The sequence below is a fragment of the Oppia nitens genome, unplaced genomic scaffold (genome assembly GCF_028296485.1).
Source record: "Oppia nitens isolate AA-2021 unplaced genomic scaffold, nextdenovo-longstitch-racon4-pilon3 scaffold16_pilon_pilon_pilon, whole genome shotgun sequence".
NCBI classification, from domain to species: domain Eukaryota; kingdom Metazoa; phylum Arthropoda; class Arachnida; order Sarcoptiformes; family Oppiidae; genus Oppia; species Oppia nitens.
In genome coordinates, this window is record NW_026533195.1 from 1,800,617 (window position 1) to 1,824,912 (window position 24,296).

Sequence of the window (24,296 nt, forward strand, 5' to 3'; positions counted from 1 at the left end):
ACTACCCCTGAACTGGTCATCAATACTATTGAATGGTATCAAATAGTTTTGACTGGAAAACTGTTCAAATTGTTCAAACGTTTTGCAAACATTTTGATAGTCTGGACCAACAATAAATAGTATAATTATTTTGATAATATCCCTGATTAACTGGCTAATTAATGATAATAGTTTACTAATTAGCTGGATAAATTTTCTAAATTTATTCAATACAGTTTTAATAATAATTATAATCATTATTATTAATTTTATAAATATAGTACTGTATATTTATTAATTACTTTATTATTACAAACTAAATTTAAATTTAAATTTAAATATATATATATATATATATGAAATTCTAAATCATCATAAATAATCAAGATTGTTTTTCTTAAGCATAAATAAAAAATTATATTATTTTTAATAAAATTTTATATCGGAAAATGATATTTTGTGTTTTTTTTCTAAAAAATAAATTTATTTATTATATTAATATAAACCAATATAAATTGAAAATAATTTTATTAAATTTAGGATAATTACAAAATCAATATTAGTTAATTATTTTATTATATGACTAAAATTTGCTAATTTGGCTAAAAAATTATTACATAGAGCTATCCTCCCCCTCCCCCACCCTAAGCTCGTGTCTATTAGCAATACTATTTATTAGTAAAATGGGTCAGTTGGCATACACATACACATATACATACACATACACATACACATACACATATACATACACATACACATACACATACACATACACATACACATACACATACACATACACATACACATACACATACACATACACATACACATACACATACACATACACATACATATACATACACATACACATACACATACACATACACATACACATACACATACACATACACATACACATACACATACACATACACATACACATACACATACACATACACATACACATACACATACACATACACATACACATACACATACACATACACATACACATACACATACACATACACATACACATACACATACACATACACATACACATACACATACACATACACAGTAGAAATTTTAATAATAATATATTATTTTAATAAAATAAAAACAATATTATAAATGCTTTTTTATTCTAATTAAAATTTAATTAAATTGTTTGAAAAAAAATTCAATAATAATTATTATTTTATTTTTAGCTAAAAAATAAAGACAGAAAATTTTGATTAAAACAAATTATTTTTGTTTAGTTTTTCAATTTTTACCACTCATTGATGTTTTTTAACCTCCCGTTTCTCAACACTAACCATAACTTTTTTAGGTGCCATTAGAAGCAAATTTTCATAAAATTCCATTGGTTTCTAAAATAAAAAAATAAATGTAAAAACAAAACAAAAAAATCAATAATAATAATAATACAAAAATAAATTAGTAAAATTATTTTATATACTATACAATCTATCAAAATATACTGAATTGAGTATTTATTTAACATATATATATATATATACTATATACAGTATATATATATATATTTGTATATATATATTATATATATTTGTATATATATTATATAAATACTGTATATATATTATATATATACTGTATATATATATATATTATATATATATACTGTATATATATATATATTTGCATATATATACAGTATATATATAATATATATATACAGTATATATATAATATATATACAAATATATATATTAGTATATATATCTGTATATATACAGTATATATATAATATATATTTATTTATATACTCTACCCCAGTGTCGATGAACCGGTACTTATGTACGGCATTGGCCAGCGATAGTTTGCTTATCAAATCGACCAATCGTTTGCCCAAACAGTTTCGCGGTCCGATACCAAACGGCAAATAGACGTACGGATTGTGCGGCTGCTGTATATCGTTATCATCCAGAAACCTGTCGGGTATAAACTGGTCGGCTCGGGGAAAGTTATCATCATCTCGATGTATAGCATAGATAGGTATATGAATTTGTTGACCGGTTTTTATTTGGATACCAGTGCTCAACGTATAGTCAGTGTTGGCTTCTCGTTCGATAAACGGTGAGTTCGGATACAATCTAATCGATTCTTTGATAACTGCGTCCAAGTATTTTAGCGAACGTAATATATCGTAGTCGACGTCTTTCTGTAGAGTTGAGATGGGAGGGTAGGGTAGGGTAGGGTAGGGTAGGGTAGGGTAGGGTAGGGTAGGGTAGGGTAGGGTAAGGTAGGGTAGGGTAGGGTAGGGTAGGGTAGGGTAGAGATCAATAGGAAACGATTCAGTGTTTTTTAGTTTTTATAGTTTACCTGTTTTTTAGTACTCTATCTCTATCTCTATCTCTATCTCTATCTCTATCTCTATCTCTATCTCTATCTCTATCTCTATCTCTATCTCTATCTCTATCTCTATCTCTATCTCTATCTCTATCTCTATCTCTATCTCTATCTCTATCTCTATCTCTATCTCTATCTCTATCTCTATCTCTATCTATCTCTATCTCTATCTCTATCTCTATCTCTATCTCTATCTCTATCTCTATCTCTATCTCTATCTCTATCTCTATCTCTATCTCTATCTCTATCTCTATCTCTATCTCTATCTCTATCTCTATCTCTATCTCTATCTCTATCTCTATCTCTATCTCTATCTCTATCTCTATCTCTATCTCTATCTCTATCTCTATCTCTATCTCTATCTCTATATCTCTATCTGTGTGCTTATGTAGCCTATTATATACGGTATATAAATATACAGTATATTAATACCTGACTGTTATGTATGAAATAGTCATCGACTTCTTCAAACAATTTTTCCTGAACTACGGGATTCTTGGCCAACAAATACGATACTATCGATAGTGTTGAGGCAGTTGTCTCGTAACCGGCAATAAACAAAAATACCGATTGAGATATTAGTTCATCAATTGATATACCTATCGATTGTTTTTTTTTGTAATTTTAGTATTAAATTATTTATAAAAAATTTTTTTTTATTAATTAAAAACTTTATTACTTTTGTTAGACGTGTTCATCGATTTCGTCGACGACGACAACGACGACGAAAACAACTCTTCATATTCTTCCTGATTATTGACTGAGCCATCAGTAATGTCTTCGTCTTCTTCATCGGTAATAACATCTACTTTATCGTCGGTCGTTGTTTCGGTTGATGACATCGAGTCTAACATTAACTGCAAAAAGTAGATCCGTTTTTGTTGATTACCATTGACTCCAGTCTTCAGTTGTTGTTGTTGTTGTCGGCGATAGTCATCAATCAGTTTAAGTGTAAAGTCTTGGAAAAATTTGGTAACATTTCGGTCGAAAATTTCCAGTTTCAACCATTTGACCAGCGATTCCGGTAGAAATAGGATATAATATCGTAGACTAAGATCACGGGCGAAAAATGTCCGTATATTTCGTATGATAGGGTTGTCCTCATCGATCATTACGTCAACTTTGACACCGAAGGCAACCTGAATGATGACTTCCATACTGTAGGCGCCAAACAATTGTTTGATATCAGTCTCAAGTAAGGGTAGTTGTGATGACCCGTCGGCAGTGGCGGCGTCGGCGGCCACTCTCTCGAGATTCTTGTCCATTGTTTGCAGACATTCCTTAATCAATGGTATCATTAGTTTTAGTTTACTGTTGGTAAATGTCGGCGATATTATCGATCGGACTCTCTTCCAGTTGTGTCCCATAAGATTGTCGAGCATATTGTCCATCACTGGATCAGTATTGTTGGTAAATGACTAGTAATAGTAATAGTAATAGTAATAGTAATAGTAATAGTAATAGTAATAGTAATAGTAATAGTAATAGTAATAGTAATAGTAATAGTAATAGTAATAGTAATAGTAATAGTAATAGTAATAGTAATAGTAATAGTAATAGTAATAGTAATAGTAATAGTAATAGTAATAGTAATAGTAATAGTAATAGTAATAGTAATAGTAATAGTAATAGTAATAGTAATAGTAATAGTAATAGTAATAGTAATAGTAATAGTAATAGTAATAGTAATAGTAATAGTAATAGTAATAGTAATAGTAATAGTAATAGTAATAGTAATAGTAATAGTAATAGTAATAGTAATAGTAATAGTAATAGTAATAGTAATAGTAATAGTAATAGTAATAGTAATAGTAATAGTAATAGTAATAGTAATAGTAATACCCTTTTGTTTACAAAACAATGAAAATCTTTGATCAAAACGTCGCGAATCACTACCGGATCCGACACATAGAGTACCGGAACTGTTAGCTCATAGACACCGAAACATTTGCCGTACCGACGGTACAAATCCTGTTCCCAATTGTGCGCCATTTTTGTTAACCGAGTCCATAGCCCAACCGATACTGTTTGGACGCCTTGTGTCTCCCAATAATTACATTTTGACAGATAATATCTTTTAAAAAATTATGAAATAAATAATTATAATTTAATTAATTTATATTAAATACTAGCTTTTAATTAACAATAATTAATAACTATAATAATAATAATAGTTTATTTATACAAAAATCACTAAAAAACATTTATAATTTAATTTAAATTACTTTTAAATAATAATAATAATTAGTCAATTATTTTAATTTATAATTAATTAATTTAAAATATAAAAAAATATAATTATAAAATTATTATACTTTTGAATAAATACAATAACTTTATACATATTTTCAATTTTATTAACTTAATAAATAAATTAACATAAATATATATATATATATATATATTGTATATAAAGTTATTTTTATATATTTAATATTTACAGTAGTATATAGTATTTAAAACAAATAAACAAAAAAATAATAAATAAATTTAGATTTAAATTTAAATTATTTTTTATAATTACCTATAAATTGCGTAAAAACTTAATAAAATAACTAATAAAATACTAGTCCATTGAATTAATAGATTTGATTCAAATAAATATAACATATTGTGGTTTTAGTTATTTATTATAGAAAAATGATTATTTAATAAAAAAAAAATTATGTTATATTAATAATCTAATTTTTAATATATATATATATATATATATATATATATTAAAGTTAATAATATTATATTACTATGATTTTGGAAATCTTTGTGTTGTTTGTGCAACTTATATATATATATATATATATATATATATATATATATATATATATATATATATATATATATATATATATATATTTATACTAAATAATACATGTACTTATTATTATTTGAATCAACTCATTGAAATTAGTTAGGTATTTGAATTCTATATGTCTGTATAGATATTTTTGTTGTTGTTGGAAGTTTTGAAGAAAGTTAAAATTTTTTGATTAAACATTAATTATGTTTCATAGTTAAATGATTTTTTAAAAAAACCCTAAATGACTATAGTAGAGTTTATTTTGTTATACCGAATCATTTGATACCCTAAATGACTAAAATTGAATTTATTTTGTCTAATACTGATACATTTGATACCCTAAATGACTCTAGTTGTTTATTTTTATAATAATTATATATTTGATACCCTACATGACTATAGTAAAGTTTATATTGTTATACTGAATGAATCTGATACCTCACATGACCTAAAATTGAGTTTATTTTGTCTGATACTGAATGAATTTGATACCCTACATGACTAATATTTAATATCTTTATGGTTAATATAATATCTTACATGACTTCTTAATTTTTTGTTATATTTAATTCCTGGATAAGGAGTTCGTTCTGGAAATGCTTTCTAACATTATTTAACTGGTTTTAATGTTAAACTAATGAGTCATTATAAATGTCTAGTAATTATATTAAATATCTATATATATATTAGTCATCAAAAAATATTTTCAGGTAAACTAAAACACAATAATATTAATAATAATATGTTTAAAGTAAGTTAAAACTTTGTAAAGTAAACAACAAATAAATATATAATTTATATATTAATTAAATATAAATGTTTATATAATTGTTTTATATCTAATTAACTCAACCAACAAAAATTACTATGAATTTAAATTTAATATTTAAAAAAATAAATATATAAAACTCTTGATAACTATAGTAACTATTTTCTAAAAATTAATTTTTATAATAATATTTAAGTAAATTATTTTAAATAAGTAACAAATTGTAAAATTTTAACAAAAAAAACAATTATAATTTTATTAAAATTTAGTAATTGATATAAACTAATTTATAAATAATTATTCTAGGACATTTATGTTTGCATGTAAATTTAAAACTATAATTATAATTAAATACATCTATAGTTATTAATTGAAAAAAACTAATTTTATTAATACTATTTTATAAATATTAATATATTAGTACTACTTATTTATTTAACAATAAAATATTTGTTATTAAACTATTAAGTTTTTTTTTAGCAAAATCATTATTTTTGGTAAATAAATTAAAACATTATTAAAATCAAATGTCAAATAAATAGCATAATTAAATAATATTAATAATATTTTATTATTATTATTATTATTATTTGAAATATTAATTAATCTTAAATAAATACAAAAATAATTCCATTACTAATAAAAAAACAAATAATAGAAAAACAAATAAAATATTTATTTTTTTTAATATAAATTGTAATAACAATAATAATATTATTTTTTCAATGTTTACACTATACAGTAGTACATTATATAACGTCATTGAAAACATAATTTTTATACTAAAATAAATCGTAAAATAAATATTAATAAAATATTAATAAAATATTAATAAAATATTAATAAAATATTAATAAAATATTAATAAAATATTAATAAAATATTAATAAAATATTAATAAAATATTAATAAAATATTAATAATAAATAAATAGTAAATTATTATAAATATTAATATTTATTAGTATGATTTTATGCCTATTTAAAAAACATATTATAAATTTATTTGAAGTTTAACTGTATAAATGCTATGTCATTGCATATTTTTTATTATTGTTATTAATTGCTATGTCATAACAATTAAATAAACAGTAAATGTTTAGCAAATTATTATTTATTGAACTAATTTCTAATCTACTATACAATGATGTTTTTGATAATCATTTTTTTTATTACTGGTTTATTAAAAATATTAATATCAATAAAATAATTATTAGTATAAAATTTTTTTTAATATATTTATTTTATAAATCATAATAGTTTGTTTTTAAAAATAAAATAAAACTATGTATACACATACATATATGCAAAATTTTAATGAAAATATTATTTTTTTAATATACTAATTTAATAAAATAAAACAAATATTATAATTTTTTGTTTTTTTATTCTAATTAAAATTTAATTAAATGTTTGCATAAATAAATCAATAATAATTATTATTATTCACATTTTTAGATATAAGATAAAGACAGAAAAATTTAATTAATTAAAGATAATTTTTGTTTTTAGTTTTTTATTTATTTATAGCACTCATTGATAATAAATTTTTGCTATTGTTGTTATTAATAAAATTCTGTACAATTATTAATTTATTAAATTTAATTTTTTTATAAGCTTATTTAGCTTTATAAAATTTCTTACATAAGTTATTACATATACCTTAAATAATTATAATTGAGTTTATTTTGTCTGATACACAAACATTTGATAACATACATAACCTAAAAATTTAAGTTTATTTAAGTTATTATTAATTAATAATTATAGTAATTATATTAGATACCAATGTAAATATTAGACATCAAATATAATAATTATTTTTGCAATTAAATATATATATATGTGGAAAGTTTATTAACAAAAACGTATTGAAATAATTTTGATTATTACAAATAGTTTTTTTTTTATAAAATTGAAATGTCATTGTAATACACAATTAAAACTAGTTTGCCTAATTATAGCTAGTGATAATTGTGTTAATATATATACTAAATTTAATTAAAAATACAATTTTTTTAATGTATTATATATTAAAAAAAAAATACTATACTTAAGAGTTATTTTTAAAATAAAAGTTGACATAACTAAACATAACTTTTTTTTTGTAAAATAATTATTAAAACAAATAGTAAAATACTAATAATTAGAATTTTTAAATAATTTATATTATTTAATCTATAATCTTCAATTAAATATCTAAAAAATATTAAATATAAATATCTACTGTATATATATAATAGTCATTTATATAATTAATATCAAACAATTATTTATTATTATGTTTTTCATTATAATAATATTTTTATATTAAAGTTAATTTTTATGTATAATCATATTAAAGTAATAAAAAAACTAAGTAATCATTTTATTTATGTTTTATTAAAATCGTGGCAATGAAAAAAATTTTTAGTAACATAAACATAATTTTAACAAAAAAAAATCATATTACATATTGAATATTTTATATTAAAAGCGTTATTAATTTTTACTCATAAATATACCTGTTGTATATATATATATATATATATATATATATATAACTATTATTAACTATACTATTAATTATTATTTAAAAATAATTGATAAAAATAAATGTAATCTTGATTATTATAATTGTTTGTTATTGTATTAACTATCAATAGAGTCTACTAATTAATATTATTTTTAATTAATATTAAATTAGAAATATCTAATTAGAAAATTAGAAAATAATTTTTAAAATTAAATATTTCTATAATCAAAATATTTTTATCATAGATTGCAATAAATTAGATTAAGTTTTATTAATTTTTATTCATATATATAATAAATAACTATTATTTAAAAATAATTGATAAAAATAAATGTAATCTTGATTATTATAATTGTTTTTGTTGTTGATGTTGTATTGAACTACAAAATTGAATCTACAAATTAACACTATTTAATCAACAAAAAAAAATTTAACTTGATTATTTTAAAAAAAAAAATTAGTAAAATATATTAATTAGAAAATTAAAATAATTAATTTATAATTAAATATTTAAATATTCAAAATATTTCTTATAGATTGCAATAAATTTGTTAAGCAATTGATTGAGTACTGTATTATCAGTAGTACTGCTGATATCCAATGATTTTTGTTTCAATAGTCGGATCTCGGTTTTGATAAACTCCTCGGTTTCGGTCTTGATATTCAACTCGCCGTACAATTGTCTGATCAGTTGGACAGCACCGGGATCCGGGAGTCCATAGTTAGCCAATAGCAATGATTTTTGTCGATTATCAGCCAACTGTATGGCCCTAACGTAAAGCCAGCTGCACTTACCCTCTGAAATATCGGTGCCATCGGTTAGCAAATCATCCAAATCATTGGTAACACCTTCCAGAATGGCCAATGCGGTCAACGTTTCGTCAATTTTGTCCAAATTAGCGTACGATGACTGACCCGATGCATACATACCTAATAACAACAATAAATAATCAATTATTTCTAATATTATTATATATGCTTTTGGTTTTGTATAACTAACCCAATAAAAATGCACCGGTAGCAAAATCACCATTTTTAGCTTTATTAATTTGTCTATAGTTATCTAAGGTATAGGTATTCAGATCAACATTGTTTGTCTGGGAACGGGTAGACTGCATGTCCAACAATTGGCCGTAAGCTGTCTTCTCGATAGACTATATATATATAGATATACAGTAGTTATTATAGATAATTAGTTTTAAAAAAAAATCTTTTATAATAAATCATATTTAATAATAAATATATTATATATATATATACTTAACCTCTTGAATGCAGTGAACAATTTGCACATAATTTTGATGATCACTAAAATATAGTTTCAAAATCTTATAAGTTGTCGACAATACTATAGTACTATCGTTTAGGGCCGACATACCCACTGTTGGCTAAAAATTATACGTAATAATCAATCAAATGACATAATAATAATAATTTTAAAAAAAACATTTACTATTCCTATGTGTACTAAAAGTATTAGACATATAATAATAATACTAATAATTATCATTATTATTATTAATGCATTTTATAATTACCAATGTATGCCAACACGGCTTTCCTAGACGTGTGTCCGAGCCGTCCATAATATCGTCCAACATATCAACGTAAATGATAACCATTGCCATAGCACAGACCAATGCATAGACACGCCTATCAATTGGCTGGTTGTTTGATCCCTGGTTGTGCTCATCACCACCACCAGCACCGCCATCACCACAACCACTCAGTACACTATACGTTGATAATAGTATTCTGGCGAAAGCATACAAATCCCGGTTCCCTAAAACATAATCAAACATTTTCTGCAATGACGGTCTCAATCGTTTGAAATCCGATCCTAAAGATTCATTCAAAACTTTGTCGATAATCTCATCAAACATTTGTTGACATTCATGTATCCATCCATCGATTAGTTCATTGTTTTCAGTCATTTTGATCTTTTATTTTGTTGTTAAAAAAATTTGTTTTTTTTATTTGCTATTAATTAGATAAATATATATTATATTAATATGTATGTATAATATGTATGTATAATATGTATGTATAATATGTATGTATAATATGTATGTATAATATGTATGTATAATATGTATGTATAATATGTATGTATAATATGTATGTATAATATGTATGTATAATATGTATGTATAATATGTATATATATATATATATATATATATATATATATATAGAGAGAGAGAGAGAGAGAGAGAGAGAGAGAGAGATTTGTAAATAATTTTTATTAACTTTAGTACATGTAGTTATAAAAAAAAAATTATTTGCTATTAATTAGATAAATATATATTATATTAATATAGATATAATATATATAGTGTTGTAGATAAATTATTTTTTTTTAATTAATTTTAGTAAAAAATATTATTATTTTTTTTTATAAATACTTACTTTTAAAGTTCAAGTTAATTGTTCAAGATAAAAAACTATTTAAAAAAATATAAGTTATTTAGTTGCTAGACATAGTTAGTTATAGTTAAACTGTATAATAATTATTATTATTATTGAAATAAATCTCTATGTGTATAACAAATACACATGAATAGAAATGATTTTCATTTTTTTTGTATGTTTTTATTATTTTTATATAAAAAAAAATTATATATTATAAATGTCATTGTAATACAGTATAATAAAAACTATTTAATGTATATTATAACTATTATAACAGTATATACAGTTTGCTATAGTTATATTAAATAATTATTAATCACTAACACTTGTATGTACATAAGTACTATAGTAATAAAACACAATTTTTTTTTAAAAAAAATTAAATCAAAAAATCAAACTAAATATCTAATAAAGTAATTATTATTATTATTATTTTTTCTTAATTAAATTATTTGTTTTTGGATAAATTGTATTTTATTTTATGTTTTATAAATATAAATCTATCTATTATTTATATATATATATTGAACTTTTAATTTTTAATTTTAAAAATAATTTTTTATTATTGAATTTATAGTTAAACTATAATAATTTATGTGTACTAAATATTATCAAAATTCATTATTTAAAAATTTTTTAAATATAAAATTAAAATATCATTGCAATACAATTAAAACTATTGATATATATATACAGTTTGTTTTTAATTTAACATTTTTTAACATTAAAAATAAATTATACTTTTTTTTATAAATTTAATGTTAATTTCTTTTTTCATTTAATATTATAAATTAAATATTTATTGATTTATTAGATAAATAAATAGTTTAATCAATAGTAAATTTGCTTAAATATAAAGTTTATTATTTATTTTATTAAAATTATTAAAAAATATAACTCAGGTATATATTAGTCATAATAAATATAATAATTATTTTGAAATCAATTGTGAAATTGTTTATTAATTAACAAATATCATTGAATTGATTTTTATTATTTTTAATATTTTTCTTTATAAAATTGAAATGTCATTGTAGTATAATAAAAAACTGTTTGACAAATTATAACTAATGATAATTGTGTTTATTATATATTATTAATATTAATATTAAATAAAATTAAAAATACAGTTTTTTTTGAATATAATATACAGTATATTTATATTTTAAATAATATATTTAAGAATTTTAATAACAAAAGCTTAAAACAAATAGATAACAAATAAAATATATTTTTTTGTTAAATTTAATTTTATAATAATTATAGAAAATATTAAATATAAATATCTACTGTGTATATATATATATATATATATATATATATATAATAGTTATTTATACAATTTAAAATTAATAATTTTTTTCAATATTTTCAATTAATAATTTTAGTTAAAAAACACATTAGATCTTATTAATTATAATTATTTAAAAATAAAATATTTTTATAAAAATTATATTTTAAGTGAAATATATATATATATATAATAAGAGAATAAATATTGAATTTGTAAAAAAAAATCATTTTAAAACAATAATTAAATTATTAAAATAATAAAACTATATAAATTTTATAATTAATAATCAATGAAAGTAATGAAAATAAATTATAATTATAAGTATGTTTAGTTAGAAAATGCTATGTTATTATAAATTATTGGCTAATATTGACTATTGTCTTAGTAATCATTTTTTTTAAAAWTCATTATTATTATACATTTATTCAAAAAAATATAATGTAATAAATATATATAAATTTTATGCTATAAAAGTTATGATTTTATGCCTATGAAAAAAACATTTAATTATTTGTCATTTAATCAATTTTGTTGTTGAAAATGTAAATTGCTATATATATATATATATATATATATATATATAAGCAAATATTAATTTTAAATTAAATAGTTATTAGTATAAAATTTTTAATCTTTTTTTTTTAAAAAAAATAATAATAAATAAAACTATGTATAAAATAAAACCCGAAGATTACGCTTCATTGGCCAACAATTCGGACGAAATTAATTTAAAATTAATTCAATTGATTACTAATGAAAAATGGTATTAATTTTTTGAAAATTTTTAATTAAAAAGTATCTTAATTTTTGATAAAAAAAAAGTTTATTAAATAATAATAATTATTATTATTATTACTAATCATATAATAATCAAACTAACAGTTCATACGATCTGATTGTTGACCTGGGCTTCGGTGACGGCAGAGTTACCCGAATGTTGTCCGAAAACATTAGTCACAAACAATTGGTGGCCATCGATGTCGTACCCGAAATGTTAGCCTACGCTGTGGCCAACAGTTCAGACGATACCTCTATTGAGTATGTCTTACAAGATATGAGTGTCCCGTGGCTTGAGTTGAGTCCACGTATCAGACAATTGGAGTCAAAAGTGGATCTACTGTTCACTAACTTAACCTTAAACTATATGTCAAATAAAAGGCAAATAATAGAAATCATTGGACGGTTGTTGTCAAGCGATGGACTGTTTTTTGCAAATATTATACTATCAGATGACTTGAATGATAAACAACTGTTGAACAGTCAGACTGAAGATCGACAACAACAACAACAACAACGACAGCAACTGTTATATCATTCAATTGATAGACAATTAAATGATTGGAAACAATGTTTAGTCGACAATGGATTTGATATTAAATTATTCAAACAATTGACTATCAATGAAATAATGACTCGCAAACACATTATAGGTTAAGTATATAATTAATATTTTTTTTTTTTGAAGTAAATCTATATTTTTATTTTGAAAAAAATTAAATTAAAATAATAACTTATTTTTTTAGTAATATATATATATTACTAAAAAAATAAGTTATTATTTTAATTTGTTTTTTTTTAAATAAAAACACAGATTTAATTCAAAAAATATTATTATAATTAATTAATTATATAATATTTTATGAATTAAATCTGTATTTTTATTTAAAAAAAAACAAATTAAAATAATAACTTATTTTTTTTAGTAATATAGTTAATTAGATTATAGGTTATAAGTATAACTAATTTTAAAATTTATATCAGTTATAAAATTATAATAATTTTTTTTGTTGGTTTAGTTATAATTTTATTTTTTTTGGTTGTATTTATTGATTTATTAATTATTTTTAATTTAAAACATTAGATATGATGCCCGATATATTTAACACCTACGCTATCTATTACAATGATCGTAAACAATTTGACACTGAGGTCAAAGTTGACGACCACTTTATGGATAAGGTATTTAATGCCTATTTTAGTTTACCAGACAAATCGGTGTCCGCGTCGGCATCGGTAACGGTGGCCAACCATCCGATGTTGTTGTCGTGGAAACAATTTTTTAAAGACAATACTATCCATGAATTGATGCATTCATTTCAATACTTGCAACTAATGGCTTATAAGAAATATAACAAATAATTTTATAATACAAATGAAAACAAATTGTCAAAAATTATTATTAAAAATATTACCCTACCTCTCATCACCCCACCCCAACCCACCCACCCCCTCCAGTAATATTATTATAGATTTTTTTTATAAATAGCTAACAAAAWTTTTTTTTTGTAGATATGTTTTTTTTATAAATTATTTTTATATATATACTGTATATATATATATAGAACTAATAATACATTTTCAATAGTATTAATTAAATTTTATTGATTAAATAAATTAAATCTTATAAAAATTTTAATTATTTAATATATATATATATATATATTAGTATTTTAATGTTTATTTTACTAAAAAATAAATAAATAGTTATTTAATATTAATCTTATATTTGAAAAAAAAAACATTTAATTAATGTTTTTTTTAAATAATTCAATTTTATTAAGATAAAACTACATTATGAATAATAATAATAATGTCAAATATGTTAATTAATTAATTGAATTATTATTAATATTATTTAATTATACTATTAATTTGATTTTTTTAATTTATATTTTTCAAATTAAATTTAAAAACTATTTTTATTTGTTTTCTATTATTATTTACTAATTAAATATTATTATTGAATTAAATTATTTTAGTATTTCATAATAAGATTAAATTACATTTCAAATAATAATAATAATAATAATTACATAAAAAATTTAGTGCATATAATAAACTTAGTTAAAATTATAAATTAAATTATAGCACATCTAGCTTGTCGACTATGTAGTATATTATACGACTGGCCCAACACATACTGTATACTTGAAGCTGTAAATATGATTACCAGGAATAGTGTTAAATATACGGCAACAATATAGCCGATTACTAAATGTTGGATAACTGGAAACTGTAGAAACAGTACAATATAGACGCCCAAACTGACTACCGATCCCAGCAATGTCCAAACAGTTAGCAAATATTTTGACCAATACGTACAATTATATTGATCAATTTCATAGCATAGCTGATCGTATTGTTTGAGCACCCGGTCCTCCTCAACGCCCATTGCTAAACGCCTACGGTTCCTTACTAGCAGTTTACTATTGATAGTACGTATTTTCAATTTCAAATATAGACATAGTATATAGAAATAGTATAGTTGCCATAAACTGATACCGAAATTATAGTAGCCAACTAGGCTAGTATGCAAACCGTTTAGTAGGCCATATCCAAGTGTATCCCACGGTGACAATAGTATAGCATAGGGTACGACTACTATTAGGCCCATTGATGGTGTCGTATGTCGGATAGCAAACCAGGTCCATCGGTATAGACGTTTAGCCTGTCGGGCCAATCGAACTACAGCCGCCCAATTGGTTAGGCCAACCGATTCGGGCGATCGCCGGCCGGTTAGTACCGAGAATATTGTCAGCAAAAATACCGGTTCATGATTATTATGACCACCATTAGCACCACTGGACGGTAGGTAGTGATAGTTATAAATGTAGATTAGATGTGTGGCCAGATTTAATAATGTCCATAATATGCTAGTTAAACGAATGTGTGGCCCGAAACCGATTAGTCGACTATAATCGCCCAGTGCTATATACAAACGGGGATAGTTATCCGGTATAAATTGAAGCAATATGTTTACCAATAAATATAGTAATAATATAGTTATATTTACTAGCGGTTGACTAATTAGTTTCCGTTTACGTTGTTGTTGTTGTTTGCGACTATCGGCTATTTGCGGCTCCGGTAGTCTAATATAGAGACCAATATTATAGAGACTATTGTTTTCATTTGGTGGCAATTGTAGGCTTTCCGGTAAAATGCGGTCACAATTGATTTGATTCATGCTATTATTATATTAGCTTTTATAGTAATTATATTAAAATATTTTTACTATTTATTGAATTTTTTATTGAAATGATAAAAATAATTTCAGGAAATATAACTTTATATATATATTTATTTTATTTTATCAAATATCAATAATACTGATTACTTTTACATTAAAATTATTATATCATATATACAATATATATATAAAATAAAAATATGAATTTATAATTTTGATATTTTAATAGTTAATTTTAGTACCTTAATGTTTATTTATTATCATTAATAATTAAGTTAATTACTTTTAAATAAATAAATATATAGATACTGTATATAATATGCTATTGTTTTAATTGTATAATACTTTTTTTTCTAAATAATTTTTAAGGTTAATAATATTTTTTTTTTGTTTTAAATTTATAATTGTTGCATAAATTATTATATATAGTATAATTTTATAGTTAGTATGCACTTGATTTAATAACATGATTTTATTATACAATTATTATTTTAAGGTTTTTTTATTATACTTAGAAAATTCAAAATTAAAACAAAAACTATGATATAATAAAAATTTTCATAATTATATAAATTTTAACAATAATTTTTTCTAATTTATCGATAGAATATATACTGTATATGTATATACTGTATATGTATATACTGTATATGTATATACTGTATATGTATATACTGTATATGTMTATACTGTATATGTMTATACTGTATATGTCTATACTGTATATGTCTATACTGTATATGTCTATACTGTATATGTCTATACTGTATATGTCTATACTGTATATGTCTATACTGTATATGTCTATACTGTATATGTCTATACTGTATATGTCTATACTGTATATGTCTATACTGTATATGTCTATACTGTATATGTCTATACTGTATATGTCTATACTGTATATGTCTATACTGTATATGTCTATACTGTATATGTCTATACTGTATATGTCTATACTGTATATGTCTATACTGTATATGTCTATACTGTATATGTCTATACTGTATATGTCTATACTGTATATGTCTATACTGTATATGTCTATACTGTATATGTCTATACTGTATATGTCTATACTGTATATGTATATACTGTATATGTATATACTGTATATGTATATACTGTATATGAATATACTGTATATGTATATACTGTATATGTACAGTATATACTGTATATGTACAGTATATACTGTATATGTATATACTGTATATGTATAAACTGTATATGTATATACAGTATATATATACTGTATATGTATATACTGTATATGTATAAACTGTATATGTATATACAGTATATATATACTGTATATGTATATACTCTTTTTTAATTGTATAATATTTTTAAAAAAAATAATTTTTAAGGTTAATAATATTTTTTTACTATAAAATTATTTATATAATAATTATAAACTACAGACAAAAATAATTTTCAAAAAATAAAAATATTATTAACCTTTAAAATTATTAAAAAAAATATTATACAATTAAAACAAGAGTATATTATATATATATCAATAGTATATTTAGTGGGAATTTAGTGGGATTTTAGTGGGAATTTATAGGGAATATATATATATTATGATTAAATTATAATTTTAACTATAATATTTTATTTATTTACAATTAAATAATCTAAATAGAAAATAATGTTTTTTTAAATAAATAATATTTTACTACAATTACTAATAAGATTTTTTTTAACTTTTAATAAACTTTAATAAATTTAGGCTGACCCAGTTTACTATTGAAATAACAAATAACTTTAATTATAATTATATCCGATATAATAAATACTGTTTAGTAATTATAAATATTGTAATATTAATTATTAAACGAATTGAATTATTTTTTAAAATAAAACAATTAGTATACTTTTATTATAAATGTACATTTTTTATTTTATTTTATTTTTTAATAATAATAATTAATAATAATAATAATTATTATTTAAAAACATTGTTAAAAATTAATCATAAAAAATTAATCTATCTAAATATAACTAAAATTTTAGTTAAAAATATATAAATTATATATATATTTTATAAGAATGCACTATATTTTTTAGAAAAAATTTTATTATGTAATTGATAAAATATTATTTTTATATATATTATAATATTAATAAATTAATTTAATATGATAGATTATTTTATGATTTAGTTGATAAATTAAACATATTAAATATTAACATAAATAAACAACAACAAAAAATATTAATTAATTTTTATTGATTACTGCAACAATTATAATAGTAGATCTCTAATATTAACTATATATATATATATATTTATACTAAAAAAAAACAAAAAATTAAAAAAAGTTTAAAAATATAAAATTTCTAAATAAACAAAACAAAATATTAATTACTAAATTTTTTTCGCATTAAAAAAAATTATTATTATTTATTAATTTATTAATTAATTAATTATTGTTTTGTATTATTATATGCCATCACTTGTAACAAATGCCACGAAAATTTCAATTTATCAATAGTATTGTCGCCGAGAAATTGTTTCCACGACATCACCGATATGTCCGCCGCCGCCGATGCCGTCGCCACCGACTTGTCTGGTAGACTAAAATAGGCGTTAAATACACGATCCCTGAACTTGTCGTTACCATTGATTTTGGTGTCAAAATGGCGCCGATCTGACCAATAGATACCGTAGCAGTCAAATACTTCTGGCATAAAATCTAAAAAAATTTTTTTAAATTATAATTGAATAAAATAATTAAAATTAAAAAGTAAGGGGTTGTACACATATTACGTTTGCATTATTTACGAAATCTATGTTCCCCACCCTCCCTCCCCTATGTTCGCAATTGTTCGCATTCATAGTTATTAACATATAATATATGATATAATATAACATTTCCATAACCGTGAATAAATATATGTTGTGAATAAAATATTTCAATTTCAAAAATTAACTATTATTTAACTAATAATAATAATAATAATAATACTAAACCTAAAATCTGTTTGCGATTATCTGCTAATTCGTTGAAATCAAATCGTTTGAATAGTTTTATTGTAAATCCTGTGTCGACTAAACATTGTTTCCAATCATCTAATTGTCGATCAATTGAATGACACAACAGTTGCTGTTCTTCTTCTTTGTCTTCTTCGTCTTCATCAGTCTGACTGTTCAACAGTTGTTTTTCATTCAGATCTTTGAATAAAATAATATTTGCAAAAAACAGTCCACCGCTTGACAACAACCGTCCAATGATTTCTATTATTTGCCGTTTATTTGTGATATAGTTTAGCATTAAGTTAGTGAACAGTAGATCCACTTTGGACTCCAATTGTCTGATCTGTGGACACAACTCAAGCCACGGGACACTCATATCTTGTAAGACATACTCAATAGAGGTATCGTCTGAACTGTTGTTGGCCACAGCGTAGGCTAACATTTCGGCCACTGAGTCGATGGCCACCAGTTGTTTGTGCTGAACATGTTTGGACAACATTCGGGTAACTCTGCCGTCACCGAAGCCCAGGTCAACAATCAGATTGTATGAACTGTAATAATATTAATCATTTAATTACTAATTAATTAATTTATTTTTAAAAAAAAATTTTAATACCATTTTTCATTTGAAATCAATTGAATTGACTCTAAATGTATGTCGTCGTCCCTGTAGGTCATTGTAACGTAATCTTCGGGTTTTATTTTATACATAATTTTTTTTATTTTTTAAGAAAAAATCTTTTAATTATTTTTTTAAAAATAAATAAATAACTATTTTATTTATTAAAAAATTAGAAAATTAAATTATTATTTAATTTTCAATATATATATATATATATATATATATATATATATATATATATATATATATATATATATATATATATATATATACAGTATATATTGACACAAAATATTATATTACATGTATATTACATGTAATTACAACTAAACTAATTTCTTTTATTTTAATAAATTTTTTCAATTTTCATCTATACATTTCATAAAATTTATTTATGAATTATCATTTAGCATTATATGCATATAAATTCATTTAAAATTAAATTATTAGTTTTTTTAGATTATTAATTGAATTTTATTCAATATTATATATCAAATCTAATAATGCATGTATTGATCACATGTTAAATAATTTTTTTTATATAACCAATACTAAATAAACTAATTTAAAACAAAAAAATAACCAAAAATTTATCATTTTATAAAAAAAAAATAAAATAAAAACAGTATTTCATTACATTATACTGTAATTTGTATATTGTATAAAATATTATAAAAATTATATTTATAACAAATGACATATATTTTTTTAAACTAATAGTTAAATAAATTTCATACATAAAAATAATAATTATTATTTGTTTTTTATTTTATATAAATTTCAAATATTAGTTGATTTTTATATATTTTACAATTGAATTTTTTTCTGGCTAACTGGTTTGTCTATACTAATATATGATTGTTTATTATTTTAATTAACAAAAAAAATTATCCAGCTAACCTAATATTAATTATAATGGTATCTAAAAGTGTTATATTATTATTGCTATCTATAATTTAAAGATTTTTATTTCTATAATTTTTTTTTAATTTTTAATTTATTAAAAACATAATCCTAGATATATAAATATAATAAATAAATCCTATTGAAAAAAACAAACAAAAAATTAACAAATGTTTTAATAAATAGTTTTTTGTTTTGTTGATAACTTTTGTTATTATCACTACTAATATTTTTTGGAAAAATAATATATGATAATTAAATCAATTAAAAAATAAGTAAATAAATAATATGTTATTATTAATAATGATTATCTTATTAACTAATCAAAAAAATTTTATCACTATGTATGATAAATAATTTTTAAAAAATTAAATAAAAAAAATAATTAAAAACAAATACAATGACATATATTCTATAGACATTTAAATTACTAAATAAGATGAATAGTAATTAAAATATTTAAATAAAACATTATTTATTGATAAATATATATATATATATATATATATATATATATATTGAAAACTTATATTCTTATATAATATTCTTAAATAGGAATAATTGTTATTTTAATTAAAAATTTCTCATAAAAATTTTAATAATTTTTTTTTTGAAAATTACATGTAGTTATAAAATACATTTTAAAAATAAAAAAAATATATATAATTTTATATACTTACCAATAAAACTTATTACCTAATATTATAGTTTAATAAAATGAGTTTTATTGTATTAATTTCAAACTATTATAGTAATATTTATAATAATAATAATACTAGTATTTAAGTATTTATTTATAAATAAATAATTAAACCTAAATGTTATTCAACTATATCACTAAAAATTATATTTATAAACAATATTGACTTTAATAACACTTTAATTAAATAATAATAATTATTATTAAAGTATTATAATAATAATTATTATTATCTTGATTAAAGTGTTATTAAAGTCAATGTTATTTATAAATATAATTTTATGATATAGTTGAATAACATTTATATTAATTATTTATTTATAATTAATATGCTAATAAATTGAAATAATTAATTAAAAATATTTATTAGTACTATTGATAATAAAAATAATAATAATAATGCTTTAAACATTAATATTGATAATTTTATATTTAGACATTTCATAATAATAAAAAATTAATTATAATTATTTAGTTAGTTATAATAATTGTTTTTTCTAATATATAATATAAAAAAACAATTTATCTATTTATAAATAATATAATGTCAATATTTTCTTATAATCTTCTAGACAAACAAACAAATAATAATAATAAAAATTATTATTTTTATTACAATTAATCAAATAATATGATTAAAAAATAAAACAAATTAATGTAAATAAATGTATTAAATGTATATAATTTGCGGGTAAAAAAACATTAAATGCTAAACAAAACAAATTAGTTTCCGTTTTTATTTTTTTTGAAAAATAAAATATTGATGTTTTAAGTTATTATTAGTTATTTTGAAGCAATTAAATTAAATAATATAGATATAAAGTATATTATATATATATTTTTACATTTGTTATGTGATATTTAATAACTATTTTATATAAAAAAATTACACAAATTTAATTAAAACAAATTTAATAATATTTTTTTTAAATAAATAAAAATGTCGTTTAACATTAGTAATATTGATATTAATATTAATAATAATATTATTATCAATAATAATAATAGTATTGATATCAACGATAATGATAATAATAATAATAATAATTTACTATTAAATTTACAATTGAATTTAAAACATCAAATTATTTTCATTATATTAATAACAATGCAATCAGTGTTTGTTATATCAGATATTATTATAATTAAAGTTATGTTATATTCATTGAAACGACAAAATAATTCAAATAATAATAATAATAATAATAATAATTTACACACAAATAATAGGCCAAAAATTTTGATGACAAATATAGCCCTATCGGGACTAGTGATGACAATCGGTTCAAGTTATTCATGTTTTCTATACATACCAGTGCTCAGTAGTATAGCCGGTATTTCACCTAAAATACTAAATTTGATACAATCAGTGGCTAATGTATGCAATTCATGGTCACTGTATGTAACCTCACTATCGATGGCACTGTTATCCTACGATCACTATATATCGTTGACCCGTATATTCCAGCACTTGAATCCAATGGACCGGTTGTCTACCCGTACGCTAATAGCTGGCATATGGACGTCCAGTCTATTGTTGTCCGTACCGTTTCTGGTAACCAACGATATCTACTATATTAACTATGCCCGGAGTCAACTAGTTTGCCGACATCAACCCGATTATCTACCAGTGCTGGCCACTAGTCGTCCGTATAAAACTAGTGTAACCATAACGAGACTTATCCTACAATTGTTTATACCCGGACTAGTGATACTATTCTGTACAATGGGTATATTGATTGTATTCATACGTAATACACTCAAAAAGGACATAACTTTTGGCTATTGGATTCTTGGACGCCTATTGATTGTACTGATAGTATATTTGTTGACAAATTTTCTATTTTATTCAAATACTATCAAAAATGTTGTCAATAATTTCAAATATATGAAACAAAATCCATGTATACTGACTACAGATAGTTATATCTATTATTATTTGTTTCTAATATCGACACTATTATATCCGGTCATATATTTTTGGTTTGGCCATCAATTTAGGCAATTGTTTTGCCAGTATATGAAAAGCTAAAAATTATGATGAGTTGTGTGTATATATATGTGTATATATGTGTGTATATATGTGTGTATATATGTGTGTATATATGTGTGTATATATGTGTGTATATATGTGTGTATATATGTGTGTATATATGTGTGTATATATGTGTGTATATATGTGTATATATATATGTGTGTGTGTGTGTTTATGTGTGTATGTGTGTGTGTGTGTGTGTGTGTGTGTGTGTGTGTGTGTGCATATGTATGTGTTTGTATGTATGTATGTGTGTGTGTTATTAAAATTATAAATATCATATAATTAATGTAATATTATATCAATAACTATATGATTGTAGTTTTAAATTAAATTTTATTTTTTAAATATTCAAATTCACATTATAATCATATAAATATTTTTTTTTGATTACTAGAAAAATATAATGTACTATAAATTTAATATTATAATTAGTAATATTATACTAAATTATATATTAATAGATATGATAAACAGGATGATATAATTATTAAAATGTAAATATGATATTATCATCCTGTAAAATTTTTTATAAAAAAACTTAAAAAATAATATATTCAACATTATATTTGAATATATATAAAATTTATAGATATTTAAATTGAAAATATTTTTGTAATATTATTTTTATTTTATTTTATTATTTTGTAATATATTAAATTATTTATATTAAAATTATACAGGATGATATTACGTCATATTTGTTATGTATAATTAGATATCTATACTTGAAATCATTTTTTTTATTAATATTTAATTATTATTATATACACATTATATACTGTATCAGTAAATATCTTATATATTAAAATGTTAATAAATTTAATTAATAATTCAAAAATATGTTTTTATTAAAATAAAATAGTTGAAAATAATATTTATTTTATATACAATATAGATATTATTTTTTTAAACAAAAATAAAATGTTATTTAACATATCAAATAAT

At 20.8% G+C, this 24,296-nt stretch overlaps 3 protein-coding genes across 4 annotated transcripts; 1 reads left to right on the plus strand and 2 right to left on the minus strand.

Annotated features, from left to right (window-relative positions):
* Positions 1 to 1,129: 1,129 nt before the first annotated feature.
* LOC128965020 (cytochrome P450 3A8-like) lies at positions 1,130 to 4,949 on the minus strand. The gene is made up of 7 exons (XM_054311673.1): positions 4,877 to 4,949; positions 4,195 to 4,426; positions 3,032 to 3,770; positions 2,785 to 2,951; positions 1,775 to 2,164; positions 1,257 to 1,352; positions 1,130 to 1,190 (listed from the first exon to the last, which is right to left on the minus strand). The coding sequence occupies exons 2-6, from the start codon at positions 4,342 to 4,344 to the stop codon at positions 1,260 to 1,262; spliced, it is 1,539 nt and encodes a 512-aa protein (XP_054167648.1). The 5' UTR covers positions 4,345 to 4,426; positions 4,877 to 4,949; the 3' UTR covers positions 1,130 to 1,190; positions 1,257 to 1,259.
* Positions 4,950 to 8,926: 3,977 nt separating this feature from the next.
* Positions 8,927 to 10,965, minus strand: LOC128965108 (uncharacterized). 2 transcript variants are annotated; one of them, XM_054311761.1, is made up of 5 exons: positions 10,842 to 10,965; positions 9,971 to 10,372; positions 9,698 to 9,820; positions 9,433 to 9,586; positions 8,927 to 9,362 (listed from the first exon to the last, which is right to left on the minus strand). In XM_054311761.1, the coding sequence occupies exons 2-5, from the start codon at positions 10,364 to 10,366 to the stop codon at positions 8,935 to 8,937; spliced, it is 1,101 nt and encodes a 366-aa protein (XP_054167736.1). In that variant the 5' UTR covers positions 10,367 to 10,372; positions 10,842 to 10,965; the 3' UTR covers positions 8,927 to 8,934. The 2 variants fall into 2 exon arrangements, with proteins under 2 accessions (XP_054167736.1, XP_054167735.1); XM_054311760.1 differs by having other exon boundaries at positions 9,971 to 10,412.
* A 1,841-nt stretch (positions 10,966 to 12,806) lies between these two features.
* LOC128965281 (uncharacterized) lies at positions 12,807 to 14,348 on the plus strand. The gene is made up of 3 exons (XM_054311927.1): positions 12,807 to 12,901; positions 13,021 to 13,568; positions 14,000 to 14,348. Exons 1-3 carry the CDS (start codon positions 12,807 to 12,809, stop codon positions 14,275 to 14,277), a joined length of 921 nt encoding a protein of 306 aa, XP_054167902.1. The 3' UTR covers positions 14,278 to 14,348.
* The last annotated feature ends 9,948 nt before the right edge of the window (positions 14,349 to 24,296 follow it).